The 17,705-nt window shown below is 39.0% G+C and overlaps 1 protein-coding gene across 5 annotated transcripts; it reads right to left on the reverse strand.

Annotated features, from left to right (window-relative positions):
- Nucleotides 1-1,887: 1,887 nt before the first annotated feature.
- acox1 (acyl-CoA oxidase 1, palmitoyl) lies at nucleotides 1,888-17,699 on the reverse strand. 5 transcript variants are annotated; one of them, XM_085459774.1, is made up of 14 exons: nucleotides 17,473-17,698; nucleotides 16,234-16,393; nucleotides 13,337-13,497; nucleotides 10,015-10,122; nucleotides 9,797-9,916; nucleotides 9,566-9,681; nucleotides 8,987-9,156; nucleotides 8,439-8,601; nucleotides 7,603-7,793; nucleotides 7,154-7,333; nucleotides 5,080-5,185; nucleotides 4,323-4,466; nucleotides 3,950-4,156; nucleotides 1,888-3,748 (listed from the first exon to the last, which is right to left on the reverse strand). In XM_085459774.1, exons 1-14 carry the CDS (start codon nucleotides 17,579-17,581, stop codon nucleotides 3,698-3,700), a joined length of 1,986 nt encoding a protein of 661 aa, XP_085315900.1. In that variant the 5' UTR covers nucleotides 17,582-17,698; the 3' UTR covers nucleotides 1,888-3,697. The 5 variants fall into 5 exon arrangements, with proteins under 5 accessions (XP_085315900.1, XP_085315901.1, XP_085315899.1 ...); XM_085459775.1 differs by lacking the exon at nucleotides 13,337-13,497 and adding an exon at nucleotides 13,838-13,998; XM_085459773.1 differs by lacking the exon at nucleotides 13,337-13,497 and adding an exon at nucleotides 11,178-11,338 and having other exon boundaries at nucleotides 17,473-17,697.
- Nucleotides 17,700-17,705: the final 6 nt, after the last annotated feature.

Below are 17,705 nucleotides of genomic sequence, written 5' to 3' on the forward strand. Positions count from 1 at the left end.
TGTTATGAAGTTCAGCCTGTGTCATAGTTTCTTTTCTGAACTTCTTAAATTTTGAAACATAGTCACATAGAGATGGAGAGGACATGCTAACTCCACACAGAAAAAAGCCCCAGTCAGATGGTGGATGTGAATTCATGACCTTCTTGTTGTGAGGCAACTATCTATATAGCTGTCCCTAATGAAATGACAGCTTAAATAAGAGTTTTGATATTTACTGGTATAGAAAAAGGTATTCCCTCCTACAAAAAAGAAAAAATAGCTTCCATTTATGCTTATTGTATTTACTTTACAAGGGAGTTGGGATGATGTCATTCAAATCAAATACATTTTTCTTGTTCTTCACATGATTACTGCCAAACCATTAAACGTCACACTTTGTGTGTGTGCATATTTAATGTTTGTCCCATACAAACATACCTTTTAGCTTACATTTAGAGCTTGTTGTGATACAATCACCATTTGGTGGCAGAGGGTGACAAAGATCATTTACTTGATCAGAAATAAATATAGTGGTGCTCACATGCAGCCATGAATATCATAGTGTTTTGAAACCTGATGTGAGTAGCAAGGTTTAAATCAACTGAATTCTCAATAATCCTCCTAACTCTTAGACTGACCATTATTTACAAAATGAACTTCAAGGTTAATTTACATACATCGACCCCTGCAGGCCATTAAAAGAATACAGGTTTAATGTATTTCTGAATTAGCTTCACTTTTTATAACCAGAAAATACATCCATCTCTTACATGTGCATCATAATAATGGATGTTATAATATAGCTTATTATATAAATAGACATAAATCTATTTATCATAAAGTAAAAAATAATAAATAACTAAAGCTTTGAAATAAATATTTTGGAGTGCAATAGCACCCTAACCGTAGCCAAAATACCAAATAAGAAATACATAATAGTGGATACATAACAGTGGGCTACAAGCAGAATTTAGAAACACTTATAAAACTTTTAGTACATTAAAACTGTACTTCAGTAAAGTACTCAGAATAGAGTAATTGTAAAATTACATTATTACTGCAGCTGTCCATTGCCCCCTCACCACACTCATATGCATAGAGGTCATTTACTCCAACTCCTACACAAATATGCAGCATGCTTCATTGCACTGTCTGGTAGCTTATTCATTAGCAAACAAGCTGCTTATTCTACATTACAATCCTGTGATTTTAATAGCAATGTGTGTACATTACTTTGTACCCATTCAAAAATCAGTCTTAAGCAGTAGTGAACTAGATTTTGCAGTAGTTGCTTTGTATTTGGACCAAAGTCATATTTGCATAGTAATTCAACAAGTTCAAAGACTAGTTTACTACTGAAATATTTCTCATTACTATGTAATTTGTTAACCATTAACAGATCAAGCTGTTGCCAATTTCAAAGTAGTAAGGAGTAATTCTGCAGCTGACGCACCTGCATTTCTGGATGTGTCTGATCAGTTTTATTTTATTATTTTGCAATGATGTTAAATTTTCGTTCGTGTAAACTGTAAATGTTTTTCCATGTAGGTTTGCAGTACTTCAGGTACTCGTGTAACATTGCCTACTATATAGCTCGAAAAACATTCCTTTCAACACTTAGGGAAAAATAATATATAGAAACCAAAAGATCAGTGTGAATACAGAATTTGCCTCTAAAGCAAAGTTAAGCTTCTTATTCTCCCAAAATATTTCTGCAAATACTTGCGAATATTCATTTAAAGGAACTCCAGGATTTTAGTGTCCAAACAGTTGGAAGTAAAAATAAGATACTGTTGGTCAAAGCCAGAAAATTCTGAACTGTATACATGTCACTCATTAATTTATTTCTCCAGATTTTTGTGGACTTTTTTGGTGGGTTTAAAAAACAAACAAACCCACACACAATGGTGATATTTCAGGTCATGTCTTTATTTGCCAACCATAAAAACTGTTCTTACTCATTGAAACATGTTTTTATTTTAGCTTTTAAAAAAGAAAAAAAACAAACCTCAAACAGCTTACTCTTATATAGTGATCATTGTGACCGTTTAACAAATCAAAATAGTTTTGTGAAAAAAACAAAACAAATGAAATGCAATTACTTGTGAGAATATTCTGAATTAGAGTCAAGAAGAAGAAAATAAAACTCCTCCCCACCCACAATGACTGCACAAATTAGAAGACCAGTGTTACGAACAACTTTGTCATCAGAACTTACAGCAGACCCAAACCATTAAATACAGGATCGAAACAGAAGGAGTCATGTGATAACATTCTGAATTAATGGTCAGGCACATAATTATTATACAAATCATCATCGTCTACAGCGAGGTTTTAGATTTAAGCTCACTGCCCAACAAGTCATTTACAAAAAAAAAAAAAAAAAAAAAAAAAAAGTAATTTTACTGCTTTGCAGCATCACTTAAACAATTGCACTCTGAGATAAAAGGAACATTTTAGTAAACAAATTCATTTAGATTTCTTAGATTGAAATATGTTAGAATAAATGAAAAAACAAAAAAAAAAATCCATCCAGACCTTAACATAATCATGCTGAGCATTTACAGATACAGAGCCGATACTGTCAGAAACTGAAGCTTTGAGAATCCTAGCGTGCTGAACTTGATCTTCTCTCAGCCCCAAATTTTTTCCACCGTCTCAAATGTGCACACTGCCTCTCAGCTGTCCAGTGAGCTCAGCTCCTATTTATGGAGCACCAATACGGCAGACTTGCCATGTGACATAATGTTGGTCATTGTGTGGGAACAGATGCGGAATAAGAAATAAGAGAAGAGGCAGACAGATTCACCTTTTTGACTGAAATAAGACAACTGGAGGATTTAGGCAGTTAAAGGCTTGTGGGGACTACAGCTGGTGACGTGGGTTTACAGCCGACTGCAGCAGATGCTGTTAAAAACGGCCACATTTCTGGGGTACAGATGCTGAACATTTGATACTAAAACAAAATCACAGATTTCAAGTGAGCCATCAGTTAGCAGTGACTTTTACGATCATTTTATTACAATAAGTGACTGAAGAATCTCTCTTTATGAAAAAGTTTTTCAATCGAAAATTGTATCTGAAACAAACGGAAGTCTGCCATGTTATTGGTTGAATCTTGGTTGAATCACTGATGTGAAACTACTCCTTAAGCAGTACCATGATTGATAAATGTTATGGACAAACAAAAGCCTCTTCAAATAATTAAGAACAACAGTTTGTCACCCTGATTTTACCATTAGCCGATTGCCCACATTATGTAACAATCAGACATTCTGTACTTGCTAGAAGAGAGAGGGAGAAGAAAAAAGGAAATTTCAGGCATGCAGCAAAGAAATTGAGGGGAAAAAAAAAACTGACCACAAATAATACTTTGCAGTAGATGTTCTGTTCAAAAGGCAGGTCAGTCTAAAATTGTAAATGTGTGATTGTTAGTGTTAAAGCTATTCTTCAGGTCTCTCACTGGGCTCACTTTATCAATTTTCAGTCTTGGTTGCATTTCCATTTCCCTTCATAAGACACATCTACTCACTTTAAATTCCCTTCTCTCACTCTCTACTATCTTATAGGGTTAGTTCGCCATCTACCATGGCCTTAAGAGGGCTAATATTTGAAATATACCAGCTGGTAGCTAGTAAAAAGCCTCATGGGATAGATTAGTACTGTTGAGCCTGCAGAGTCAAAGGGTCCGGCCAGGAGGTGAGGTTCATGGATCAGTTCACAGTTTGGACCGCAGAGGCTTCAGGTACTTGTGGAAAGATTCGTGTACCTGTAGGGAGGGGAAAAAAAAAAGTTGCTGAAATAATGCATTGCATTGTACACAATGATCACACAAACAGGTTTAGTGTGAGGTTGGATTTGCCAACATCTTCATTTTCATATAAAACACACTCGAGTTCCACGCTGCTGATAAATGCAAAGAGCAGCTTAGCATTAACACTGACCATACAACCTCGTGGGCTCGACTGACCTCTGTAGCATTGAGGGGGGATTTGCGAGCCCACTCGAACATGTGCTCATAAACATTCCCATCGTATCGTCCCAGGACCGAATTCAGCTTCTTGTCGTGGATGTCAAAGGCATCCGCCAGGGCCACAGCGTTGGGCCTCAGCTGAGCCAGCAGCTCCTTGATTCGACTAGAAATCTGCATCACCTGAGGCACACTCAGCAGTCCGGCCTAGAAAAAGAATTTGAGAAAAACAAAAAACAAAAAAACCAAACCCACAACACCAGCAGCTGTAGAAATTTGGATCTTAGATCAGACCAAGCTGAGCAGTAGAAAGAGCCTTGAAACAGCACTGTTGTGCTTATCTGCTGACCACACACATGATGATTTTGCTTACCTGTAGGAAGTCTCCAGAGTTCTTTGTGATGCCATACAGGGTGTAGAGCAGAGCCAGGGTTGACAGCACTGAGTGTACTGCAGTATCAGCAACCTCCCCAAGCTTGTCAGTAAAGAGTTTCACTACAACATAGTGACAGTGGGCCTGAACACAAGAGAGAGAGAAAAAAAGAATATACATATACACACATATATACATACATACACATACACGGGGCGATCGTGGCTCAGGAGTTGGGATTTCGCCTTGTAATCGGAAGGTTGCTGGTTCGAGCCCCGGCTTGGTCAGTCTCGGTCGTTGTGTCCTTGGGCAAGACACTTCACTCATTGCCTACTGGTGGTGGTCAGAGGGCCCGGTGGCGCCAGTGTCCGGCAGCCTCGCCTCTGTCAGTGCGCCCCAGGGTGGCTGTGGCTACAATGTAGCTTGCCATCACCAGTGTGTGAATGTGTGTGTGAATGGGTGGATGACTGGATATGTAAAGTGCTTTGGGGTCCTTAGGGACTAGAAAAGCGCTATATAAATACAGGCCATTTACCACACACACACACACACACACACACACACACACACACACACACACACACACACACACAAGAAACAGAAGAACCGAAGATACTGACTAGTAACAAACAACCTCCAACTTTAGGGCAATATTCAAAGGGTGACAGATGTTTTAGATATTCTTTTCAAGTAAAACCTTCCAAGGTTAGTCATAATTTATTCATAAAAAAGGACAATCAAGCAAAATTGAACTTACATTTGAGGCTCTGACCAGGTCAATGGCGCTGTTGTTCCAGGCATCCTCCTGACTCTTCCTGCGTTGCAGCTCCTGCTGGATGCTCTTCGCTGCCAGCTCCACTAGACTATAAACACAGAAACATAGCGTGCATTAAGCAACAAAGCCAGAATTACCTCCTTGTGGTTGTAGGTAAGCTGCAGTTTTCCATCCCAGTATGTCTAGACTAAAATGTGTACCGAATGCTCTTCAATGGATCAACATTAAAGATTAGCGCTGACCTACAGAGTTGCATACTGAATACAACTAAATGTGAGTACGATCAGTCTTCCCTTTTCGTTCACAATTATAGATCAAAGAGTGTTTCATGTCACACTAAAGTTGACTTTTAACCTTTTGTGATGGAAAACAAAAAAAGATGAGCCCCTCCTATGACAGTAACTAGTGTTTGCATAATAGACTTAATAGATAAATAGCAGGTTTACACCAAAGACTTGGAGGAAAATAGTACACTAGTTAACCTACAACATTCAAGCTTCAATGAATACATCTAAAATTGGGCTTAGACAGGGATTATGAAGTCCTGGATTAAGGCAAGTAAGCTAAAAATGAGGTTTTATGCTGTGAAATAATGATAAAAAAAACAAACAAACAAACGTTTTTGTGGCATTGCTGATGTTATGACAGATACTGTAAGAGCGGTTTCTTCTTTGGTGGTAAACAAAACAAATGCAGGGGTACAAAGAGAGCATTTTACAACTTGGGGAGGCAGAGCAGCCACCAACCTTAAACACAAATTAACTGAATTAGTTTTAGTCCGAAACGATACAGTATGTGCGCCCTTTGGATGAAACGAGAAACTTCCAGGTGCCTCAAATAATCAGAAACACGTGGATTAAGATAAAAAGGGGAGATGAGAGAAGTTGCCTACGCTCCCTGACAAACACTGCTGAGTCCAAGTTAAACCTGCCTCCCTGATGGATTTATTTAATCTTCAATTTAGAGACGCTTTAATCCTCCCTCTTGCAATCGCCTTAGTTAGAGCAGGCAGAAATGTACGACTGAGCAAATGTCAGACTGTGCAAGTCCATTTTTAAGAAACACCAAACAAGCTTTTTAGTCTGGTTCTTGACTAAAGCCTCACCCCTCCCAAGCTTTACCTACCTGCCAACACAGAGTCAGTGTTTGACACCATAACACTCATTTAGTTTTTTCAGATATGTCAACTCCTCTTATGAAAAACTAGCCTTTTACTACTTTCTTTTCATCTGTTTAGTCCCAATACTTTAAGCATCATTTTCTTAATACTATTTAAAAAACAAAACAAAAAACAAAACAAAAAAAAAAACCACCCAATTATAAATGCATATTTGCCTTTTAACCCTCTGATGTTTAAAGTTGGACCACATTTAAAAAAAAACAAAAACCCACACTTCCACCACAGTTGACACTCCTTGCCGGATGGGTTTCGATAATGACAGCTGCATATCATGTCACATGCAGGGAATGACCAACAACTGCAGGTGTAAGTCAGACTTGCACTAGCAAACTGAACTATTAAAGAGATCAGTAGTGACGACTGCAAAACTTGTTTTTAAAAAGAAAATACGGTGTATAACATTTAAGGAAGGACAACACTCAGTGGAAACCCATTCCCAAATATGAATGGGAATCAAAAAGCAACTTTGTCAGAGACCATCGTGATCATGGTTCTCAGTTGTGAAGTGGCAGCATGGAGAGGGCATATTTTACCACCCCGACTGCACTTTACTGTGTAGAAATGTTACTATACACAGTAAAATACACAGATTTCTTCTCTGTACACAGTTTAAAATTTTTTGTACACAACTTCTTTTATGGTTTTTCATTTTTCTAATATCTCCAATTGACTTTTCTTCCTGACTTCTTCCTTTTGCTGCTGGAGCGTGAATTTCCCCAGTGTGCAATCCAATGTTCAAGTTCCACCACCTTTTCTAATGTACGAACCCAGAAAACCTGTACAATTCTACTAGATATATAAATATTAAGGGCAAATAAAAGGAAACGGGTAATATTTCATGTAGCAAGGTCATCATCTTTCCCACTGCTTTCTTACATGGCTGCTCGGAGTTTGTAGACCTCCGTCAGGCTAGTCAGGTCATTGATGTCAACCACTGTTGGCCTGGCAGCGACGGGCTGTGGCTGCACCCTCCGCACATCTGCTTCGTTCAGGTATGACACAATGCCGCTCAGCTGCTGGCCTGCCTTAGCCTGTTTGTAGCTCTTCACCAGGTATCTGCAGACACGAGTGCTCAGTTTAACAGTTAGATGCGCGAGATAGCTAGCAGCTGCGTTTCTATCAATTGAAAGCTTTACAGAAATATTTACTGTACCTATTAGAAATAAAAGTTAACATATCTTCATTTTTCAACTAACTGCATGTTTTAGTCATCGGTGTGAAGGTGAGTTTATGAACGGAGCTTATATGTTACACCACCAATACTGACACATAATTCAGCTTCAGTAGTTCTCTAATTTGTGGTGTTAAATGTCACTTTGCGTTACCTGGCAGTCTGCAGCATCATGACTGTATTCTCTCCTTCGTAGGTGCAGGTAGGGGTAAACTCAACATAAATGTCCGGCAAGGCACTGCTTCGAGAGTAACCGTGGCCACCACATGACATGCGGCACACCTCGATAGCTGAGGTCGCTTCCCATGAGGTGAAGGCCTTCAAACCCGCAGACAAGGCATGGAGCTGTGAATTAGAGAGCAAAGCAAGTGAAACAGATTAATTCATAGCTATGAATGAATTAAACTTAAGAAATGGGAACAAATATATGGTTCTGAGACAGGCTGGACTGAAAGTGAGTGGAAGAAAAAAAAAAAAAAAAAGCAGTCTGTCCAAAGAAAGAGGACAGGCTACCATTCCACCAAAAACCAGCAACCGTGCCATCAAACAAAACCATATGCGACACAGATATGCTTCAGAAATGTCTGGTAATTGCTTTTCTAACATTTTGCTCAAAATTCCAAACAGATTTGTTTTGTTTTAATGTAAAGTGTAAAAATCTATTTAAAAAAAAAAGAAAAAAAAAAAAAGAAAGAAAGTGTTTTTAAATGTTATGTGATTAATCTGTCCATTGATCATCAGCACAATTCCTCACTTAATTCTCATTCTAGTACACCCCACCCAGCCCCCAACTTAATTTAAACCCTGACCACAGAAGTGGGATCAACAGAGTGGGTGAACTAGTCCCTGAGAAAAACTCCTGCAGTGGGAGAAGAAGGAGGAGGGGAAGGAAAAAAAAAAAGAAAGAAAGTGTTTTTAAATGTTATGTGATTAATCTGTCCATTGAGCAATTAAGCTTTGCTGCCCCACATGAGGATGGCTGGTCAGTACCTCAGGCATCTCGCTGAAGTCTCCCTGGTTGATGTCTTCAGTAATGCGGTGGTAGGTCTGCGTCATGTACTGGCCAACAAAAGTGAAGGCATAGGCTGTGGCCAGCAGAGGGAACAGCTTGTACTGCTGTGTCTGATAGTCGAGGATCTGAGGCTCTGGCTCTCTGTGCAATAGAAACACAAAACTTTTTTTTTTTTTTTTTTCATGATTGAAACAGTGACGCAGACGAGCGAGACCACCGAGTTTAATGTCTCAGGTCTTTTTTTTATAGTCACCTATGCAAAAGTTGCAGATGTGTCAATCCTAGCTGTTTGCACTGCAGTATACTTCACATCACATACCGCTGGGATTCATTTTTCCTTTATGCTGATATTCGGGCAAACTAGGAACCACTAGTAGAGTGAAGTACTTTAAAGTACTAGTGTAACGTTCAGCCTGTTCACTTGATTTATTTCAGCTCAACTACAAATTAGTTTTTACTCACTACTTTTGAGTCATGAGATGTTTGTGCAAATGTTTGCATTGACAGCGATCAACTGTCCACTGACCCTGGCCGTATTTCAGACTGGTGACGCACGGCACTGTAGCGGATGGCAATGGTGGAGGACTTTGCAAGGGCTCGAGCTGACTCGGCGACAATCATGGAGCGGATGAACACCATGGTGCCGTAGGTCAGCTTAGTACTTGGTGGTTTCACATAGGTTCCATCTGGCTCCACCTGGTGGACAGAGTCATATTGAAGCCCCACTTGAAATGTATTTATTCTGTATCCATATAACCACCAACAACACCAAGTGTCAATGCATATTACCAAATTGAATAAGTATTTTTTGAGTAATTCTTGCAAGGCATTTGCAAATGTAATCCCAATGAGGACACAATTTCTGACACTAATCAGTTATACCACCACTGTTAGCACAGATTGGCGCTTGATTATAAAATAATCTGCAAGGAGCAAAAGGACAAGAAATGGTTGAAACATGACCAATAACTGTGCATTATTGCAGTAACGGGGTATAATTTCAAGATCAGCAATTCCCTTCCCAAACATCACAAACAAAGAGCTGAGGTAAATTAATCCACTCATGGCGAATCACTGCTGTTAAAAAGACAAACTTTCATTTCACCTTGGCGTATTTCATCAGCATGTTTTCCCGTGGAATTCGTACGTTCTCCAATTTCAGGAAGCCGTTGTCAACTTCATTGAAGCCAAACTTGGGGCCAATGTCACCAACAACAATACCTGAGAGAGAAAGACAAACAAAGCTAGTAAGAGAAAAAGTGAGATGGACAGAAAGGATGATGAGGACTTACTTTACAAATATCACATTCAGAAAGTCATCACAGACTGTGGTTACCTGGCAGGGGTAAATGTGTGTTCATATCTCTGATGGGTACGATGAAAGCATGCAGACCATGGCAGTTTCCAAGAGTGTAAAGCTGTGCTAACACTATGGCATGGTTGGAGGTTTTCCCAACTAGAAAGAGAGGGTGAAATGGTTAAAAGCAAAACAAGAAAACCCCACAAACGCTATTCATGATGAAACCCCAGACCTAACGGAGTCAAAACACTTACGTCCTCCGGGCCACCACTTGATGGAGCTCACAGTGGGACTGTTCAAGACAAACTCTTGAGTGGCTGGATCATATGTGGCTGTGGTCTCCAGCCCTCTAAGGTGTGTGCCTGGAGTGATTCAATATGTCAAAGGCCACCAGACACACATGCAGAGAACACAGTTAAAAAGCAAAAGTAGTGCATCACAATGCTGGTTAGACATTAGCAGTCGATCTGATGATTTTTATGCAAAACTACTACTACTGTTAACAAACATGCCTAGACTAAAAATTACATTTACAGAACACAACTTTAGCATCAGAGATGGAAAAAAATCTAAGTTTAAACTTATAATAAATTGACAGCACATTTGGCCCTTGAGACTTAAAATGGAGTATCCAGTATAAATTTACTTAAGTAAAATAGCTGAATCCACTTCTCTCCGAGAGAAGCTTGTAGGTGTTTGACAGATCTTAATTTTCAATCACAATTTTAAGATGATTCAGTTCTATGCTGTTTAAGCTGGATTTTACTGGTTTTTAGTTAAAGACATAACAGCCCATGCTGTTAAAGTATAGTAAAGATTATTAGTGAAGACAAGAAAACAAAACAAAAACACAAACCAGATAAGAAGAGCTACTGTGGAACAGGAGGGGTGGCCAGGGAGTAGAACAGCCAGTGAGAAACTACTCAATGTTTCTCTGTGTTTACATTTTTTTTTAAAGTTCTGAAAGGAAAACTTTACACTTGTCCAGTGGCCCCGTGGACACAGATGTTATGTAAATGAATCATTAGTTTCAAGATTTTTTTTCTCTTTAACAAAGAAAACACTTCCACTGTTAGAGATATACTGGGTGCATTTACCATCATCTAATCTTAAAGTAGCACAGTGGTTTAACTCTTACTTTGTTTGCAGCAGTTCTCTAGTTGACTAAATTTACCTAAATTCCTTGAAGTGTCTTTAAATAAACCACTTGTACACCAGCGCATATTTTGGTTGGTGAATATACATATTTGAATAATAAACCAGTGTTGAATGCCATGTGTAAAATAAGCAGCACTAAGTTCTTTCTTACTTTAAATTGCAACCAACCTGACTCAATAGTTTGTGGGAATATCGACAATAAAATTAAAAATGGCATCGTGTTCCTAACTGGCCTACTCTGTTTCGGACTTCATTTTACCGTGGCCCATCTCAGTCTGAGCGTAGGTGCCGATGATCTTTAGGGTCCAGGCGGGCATGAAGAAACGGTCCATTTGCTCTGGGGTGGCCTGGTTGAGTAGTGTGGGCAGGAACATCCCGAGATGAAGATCCAGGGGCTCTGGCCTGTCAGGGTGCACACATCTTGGCCACGCAAGGCAGTGGGAAATGGGGAAAAAAGCAGGTTGTAATGTAGAAAGGGCGAGGAGAAGGGACGCAGATGGTGGAAATGATTATGAAGAGTTTAAGACAACGTTAGCAGAGATGAATGAGAAGATAATGATGCAGTTTTGTATCCGCAGGAAGAATTATTTACAGGAATTGAAATAGTGATGCAAGAATAAAAGACATGTGCACAAGCAGCAGAGAAAGAGGTGACAAAGACAAATTAAAACAATTTGTCAGCATGACATGCATATTGGAATTGCTGATTTGATCATGTGGTGAGAATCTAACTTCAAACTTCATAAATGCCATTTTCCAAAAGTTTGTCTTTAGTAGCTGGATCTACACATTTACCCATACCACTGACAGGGATGACCAAGACTTGAACTTTAGCCTACTCTCAGTTTGGGTTGCTCAGTTGGCAACAACTCAAAGCCACCAAAAATGTTTAGGGGAGTTGAACGGATACATAGATGTAAACTGGACCTGCTTGTTACAACGCTGACAGAATGTATATTAATTAAGTCTAAAGAGATAACTGGTAGTGTTATTTATATGCTCGTTTTGAATATGATACTAGTCACATGTTGGGAAATCAAGTTGGGATGGGGCAGCCAAAGTGGAACATTTAATTATTAACATGACTTTGTAGTTACAAAAACAAAACAAAAAAGGATAGTGCTTTCTTTGGTCCTGAGATCATTTACAATGGACAAAAATTGTTTAATGATTTTTGGAACCCATGGTTAGAGTGTCCTGCAGGCTAAAGAGGAGAAGGAACATTAAACAGTCCAGTCATTGAAAGGATTCAGTGTGTCGTGAAAAAAAATAAACAAAACCAAACAAACAAAAAAAAAACCCAAAACAAAACAGAAGCAGTTAGTTCCTAAACAAAGGAGCAAAAATGTGCCACCCCCAACTTTAATAAAATAGTGTAGCAGGCAGCAAATTCAAAATGAGCAACTGTTGCCAACACACAGTGCAGAGTTTTTATTTTTTTTTTGCATCATTTTCAGTGAATATGGGGTCTAAATCGCAAATTCCAGCAGTCTGATATTAGGAATAGCCTCACAAGAGTGTTAAGGCACCCTTGACCACAACTAAGTGTTCTCTCTAACTGACCCAGTGTAGGCTCAAACCAAACTGAACTGGTGAGTGAATACAGGGGTAAATATTAAGTGCAGCTTTGTGACAGATTTACAAATTCAAAATAACATCCACCAGGCTTTTTAACAGAAAGCCACCAAACAATAGCTGCTTGGCCTACATTCTCTCTCACATAGATTTGCTAATTTCTCAGATTACAAAGAGACATTCAGAGGCCTCATTATGAACTCATGAGCCACAAACTTCTGCAGCTTATAATGCTGCTTCTCTTACTCTTTCAAGACTTCATGAAAAAGACAACTGAACTAGTTTCATGTTTCTAGTTCCCATCATTTCAAATCCACAGGCCAAACAAAGACAGGCCATCTCTGATCAGTTATTCAGTCTTAATTGTTAAAATCATGCATAGAAAAGAGTGCAAATCAGGGGAGCAATCAAAATATACACAAGCTTCATAATCGGGGCATTATCAACATAGAAAGGGGAATGAAAGAGTCAGTGGGAAGGAAGTAGACTTAGAAACTGCTTATGGGAAAGTGTTGATGACATAAAACTAGTTTAATATTTAGGGTCTTAAATGGGAACTTCTACTGAAGCTACGCTAATAGCATGGATAGATCTACATGTAGCGTCTTTTAGAAAAGCATGCAAACTGCAAACACAATCATAAGGACACACATGCAACTACTTTGGATTTTCTCAATATTTTGCTTCTGTCAAACACATACAAGAAATTAGAGTTATGGTTTTAAATGTTTTATTCTTTTGCTCAAATGTGACTGCTGATCATTTATCAGCAGAGGATGATAAAGTTTTGTCCAAGGGCCTTAATCAACATTCAGTAAGTTCAAAGCTAAGTCCAGGACTGACCGTGACCCATCTCAGTTTGGGCATAAGTGCCCATCACCCGGTAGGACTCTGCCAAAGGCAACCATTTCTTTTTTTGGTGATGGTCACATTGGCTGTGCAGGAATGGGATGAACATGACAAAGTGTAGTCCCAAAGGCTCCTGATTGTTGCCTTTGACCATCCTGGGTAAAGGGAAGTGTACACAAGTGTGGTTCAGACAATGTTAACTCGCATATTAGACATGGATAATTTGATTACATCCAATTGGAAGTTTTCTACATACATCAAGTTTGGATCTGTCAAACACATACAAGAAATCAGAGGTATTCTTGGTGTTAAACACTTTTCCCATCCTGCTTAAAATGGCATTTTGCCTGGCCTTAGAGATCATTTATTAAACTTTTTTGGGGAAAAATAAAAATTGTAAATTTGAAGCGTTTCAACACAGAATCATTAAGTTTTGTCTAAGGAACTCCATAAAAATTAAGTTAATTTGTGTCAAAAGCTAAATCCAAGACTGACCGTGACCCATCTCAGTTTGGGCATATGTGCCCACCACCTGGAAGGACTCTGTCAGAGGCAACCATTTCTTTTTTTGCTGAGAGTCACACTGGCTGTGCATGGTTGGAAGGAACACCCCAAAATGTATTCCCATAGCCTCAGGGATGTTGCCTTTGACCATACTGGGTGAATACAAGGTCAGATTTACCATCAACTCAAATGTTAGATGACTGCATTATTTTATGACATCAAGTTTATTTCCTATATAGTGATATTAAGTTTGGATCTGTCAAACATACAAGAAGAGAGAGACACTCTGTTCAACAGTTCCCAGTTTTGCTAAAATAAAACAACCCCAAAATAGTCTCGTCTTCCCCAAAATATAACTTAGATTAAACTCTCAAAAGTTGCAAATTTGAGGCATTTTAGCACAGCATCATGAAGTTGTGTCTAAGGGTCTTAAATAGTCAAGCCAATAAGTTTAAAGTAAATCCAAGAATGACTGTGACCAGTTTGGCCAGATTTTACCAAGTGGAGCGTCTTTTGTGATCTTACAAAGCTTCAAACGACGCGTCGACTATTAAATCAGTCGTCGACAATTTTGATAGTCGACGTAATCGTGACTAGTCGACTAATCGTGGCAGCCCTAGTGTGCATGGAAATGCAGATTTTAAACATGTGCTTCTCTACAAAAGCATTTAACAATTCAGATGAACTGGAGGCAGTGGAAGGAAAACCAATAGGGAATGTTTGGTTTTCTTTTTTTCTTTTTTCTTTTTAAAAATGGGGCAACCCTCTTAGAAATTGCTGGGGACTGTGTGCAGATAAATCTGTACGATCTCTAGACAGATCCAACAGCTCAAGTGAAATACATGACAAACTATTACAGCGATTGTGTAGTTAATGAACAAAGAACTTTGCTTACAGTCAGATCCTGACCCATCTGCTTTTTTAATAAGTGGAAACATTTTTCCCTGTATGTTATGCAATGTTGCAAGCCAAAGCCCCATTAAAAGCTGTATTTTGGCAGACATTTCAGTACAGCATGCATTATGTGGTAGTGGGGAAATTTTAAAACATTTAAAAATTAAAACAAACAGGTAACGTGTCATGTTGCAGAGCTCTGTGTGTATGCACCTCTGAGAAAAAGGCACAGAGTTGCTCTTGTGCTCTTTGCAGTTTTCATTGTGGATCAATCTCTATGCAGAAATATGACATTCAACCTGAAACACTCCAAACCCATCTGCTCACGGTTCCTCATCAAAATATGACAATAGTCTTCAGTAATATGAGGACCAGAAGAATGTGGGGCTCAGCTCTAAACATGCAGGGTGAGAACTCAGTGACGAGCTACAGATCATTTGGGGATTTTTGACTGTTAATAAATCTGGTCATGCGTCTTGACAACTCAAAGGATTTGTATGAATATGTGCAGTTTACAGTGGAAGTAAAGCTGCACTGCATGGTAGAGCTTTGAAGAATTGAGTTTAAGTAAATGCACACAGCTCATGAAGAAAGCGCACGATACGTGGCAGATTGCTGCCCTCTAACACAATTTTAATCTTTTGCGAACTTTGCTCCAGCTGCTTTTGTTGTTGACTTAGTTGCCAAGACTGGTTTAAAAAAAAAAATCTACTTGATTGGGTTCAATTTGGAGGGGGGAGGGGGGCTCTTAACCTCCTAGGACCTGGCGTCCACATATGTGAACATCACATTTTGGGTTATTTAGACCAAAATACTAAAATTTGCTCTACAAGGGCCTGATATCCACTTACGAGGACATTATACTGCTACTGTTCTATCGAAATTTTAAACAAAAATCCTCATAAGTGGCTCTCATTTTTCTCAGAAACAAAAATTAGGTAAAACTTTTTTTATTTTTTTTTTTAAGTAATTCTTTGTTTTTACATTCATCAGGTTCCAATCAGCCCAAATATCAAAGAGAAATTAAAAATGCATGCCGTGGAAGAGTTCGGGTCTTAGGAGGTTAATTAAGAAAACTATATTAGGGCCGTTCATGTAACATCTGTGACACTGTTTGAGATTATTGCTCGGGAACAAACATTGGTTTTCGTTGCTTTGCATATCGCACACGAGCTGACAGAGAAGGTGGGTGGATAATTTGATTACTGTCAAAGTACAGTCGGGGTGTAGTAACATTAACGTACACCACATACACGATACTTTACCTTTGAGCCTCACATCATTTGCTTCATAAGAACATTTCGTTAAGCCTTTTTATGAGTATACGCTGAAATGCACTGAGTGTGATAAGCCCCCCCTCCCCACTTATACTTCTACAGATGAACAGCATCTACACACAAACGAGTGGATTTAAACATTTGCAGGCTGTTGTTTAATAACAAACCCATTTACTTTAACAGTTGGCTTTATGAGCAGATTCCTCTACCACATACCTCTTATAGTGGTAGATCTCCTCTGGGTCAGCAATACCATACTCTCTGAGCTTCAGGATCATTTGGGCACTTTTTCTAACGGCTTGGTCATAGCGCTCACTGCGGGACAAGAAGTTTGGGTCTTCTTCCTTAAAGTCTGGGTCGCTGAAAACGAGTGACTCTACAGTGGAAATTCAAACATTCATGTATTAGTAAGGCAGCTACTAATTGAACAGGTATGGCACGCTGAAAAGGATGAATCCCACAAATACCTCAAGGCCAAACACATAGTAAGCCTGTTTCACCAGAATTGAGTAGGACACAACCACTCAGCATCCTATAATAAACTGTAAAGAAGTCATTCGCTTAGCAGAATGGTTTTAGTGTCCCCCCCCTATGTAAAAGACAGTAATTACATTTCTAAAAGAGGTCACATGGGAAGCTGGGATTGCTGCAAAGGTAACTCTACACATAAGCTGAGTTCAGTTCTGCTTAATATCAATAACTAATTCTTTCTCTTTATGAAGTTATTGGTGTGATTCTCCAGTCCCATGTGGCCCCTTGGGAAAATTAATTGTTCCCCCCTGTCCTGTGATCCCTGATGACACAAGAAACAGCTTCCGTTAGCTTGGCATTAGCAGTTTATCAGTTTACATGAGAGACACATTAACCTTTACTAAAAAAAAAAACACTGCAAATGCCCGTTTATTGATTTCCACAATGCCAAATTCCAGCTTGAATTTGGACAAGTTGTACGTGCTGAACTAACATTACACGGGACGTGTCAACAGTTTGGGTTCATCTACCGCTGTCCACAATAAAATAAAAAAAAAAGAGAAAAAAAAGAAGTGGGTTAAAGTGCATTGCTTCAGTACAGTGAAACGCATGAAACGTAATCATAAATATAAATGACACTAAAGCCGAATTTAGATTCGGATCGCATAAAAATCATTGTGGCACAGTCACCTTCAGAAATGCCACTTTAAACTAATAATTCTGAGACTGATATCTAAAACATATAAAAGTGTGTTGCACCCCGGACACTAAAAGTCACCTGCAGGTTATGAGAGCTGCTAACACCTTAGCTAACAGCCGATGGAAACACGGCTGTGCTAACATTAAACTTCTCTTACCTTCACGTGAGTGTTTTTTACTTAAATACAAGTACAGGTCCCATGATCGTATTAAATCAAAACAGTCAGCAGCACCAAACGCGTTAAAATAACATGTTTTGATCAAGGAAGACATTTACAATCTCACCAATTTCTCGCCTTCTTCTGGTCTTTTCTGGGCCACCGTCCAAAATAAAGGTCAGTTTTTCGACGTCAAACGTGGCATTTTTTCTTTCCTTAACGATATCAGGATTCATGGTTCCGTCTCAGACTGGAAACAATACTTACTACTTAAAACTATGAAGCGACCCAGATCCAAAAACTCCTGCAAACTGACGGCTTCTCCTGAATCGGCCTCTTATCCACGCAGGCGCAGAGAGG

The sequence above is a fragment of the Copadichromis virginalis genome, linkage group LG6 (assembly GCF_057382275.1).
Source record: "Copadichromis virginalis isolate Kocher_CV1m ecotype Utaka linkage group LG6, C_Virginalis_male_GT1.1, whole genome shotgun sequence".
NCBI lineage: Eukaryota > Metazoa > Chordata > Actinopteri > Cichliformes > Cichlidae > Copadichromis > Copadichromis virginalis.

Excerpts from the sequence above, each read along its gene's own strand:
- acox1 (XM_085459774.1), bottom strand. The coding sequence starts at position 17,581 with ATGAATCCTGATATCGTTAAGGAAAGAAAAAATGCCACGTTTGACGTC. Across the intron at positions 9,682-9,796 it reads CACACATTTACCCCTGCCAG|GTATTGTTGTTGGTGACATT; the intron begins GTAACCACAGTC and ends TTTCTCTCTCAG. Across the intron at positions 9,157-9,565 it reads TGCTGATGAAATACGCCAAG|GTGGAGCCAGATGGAACCTA; the intron begins GTGAAATGAAAG and ends TCTGTCCACCAG.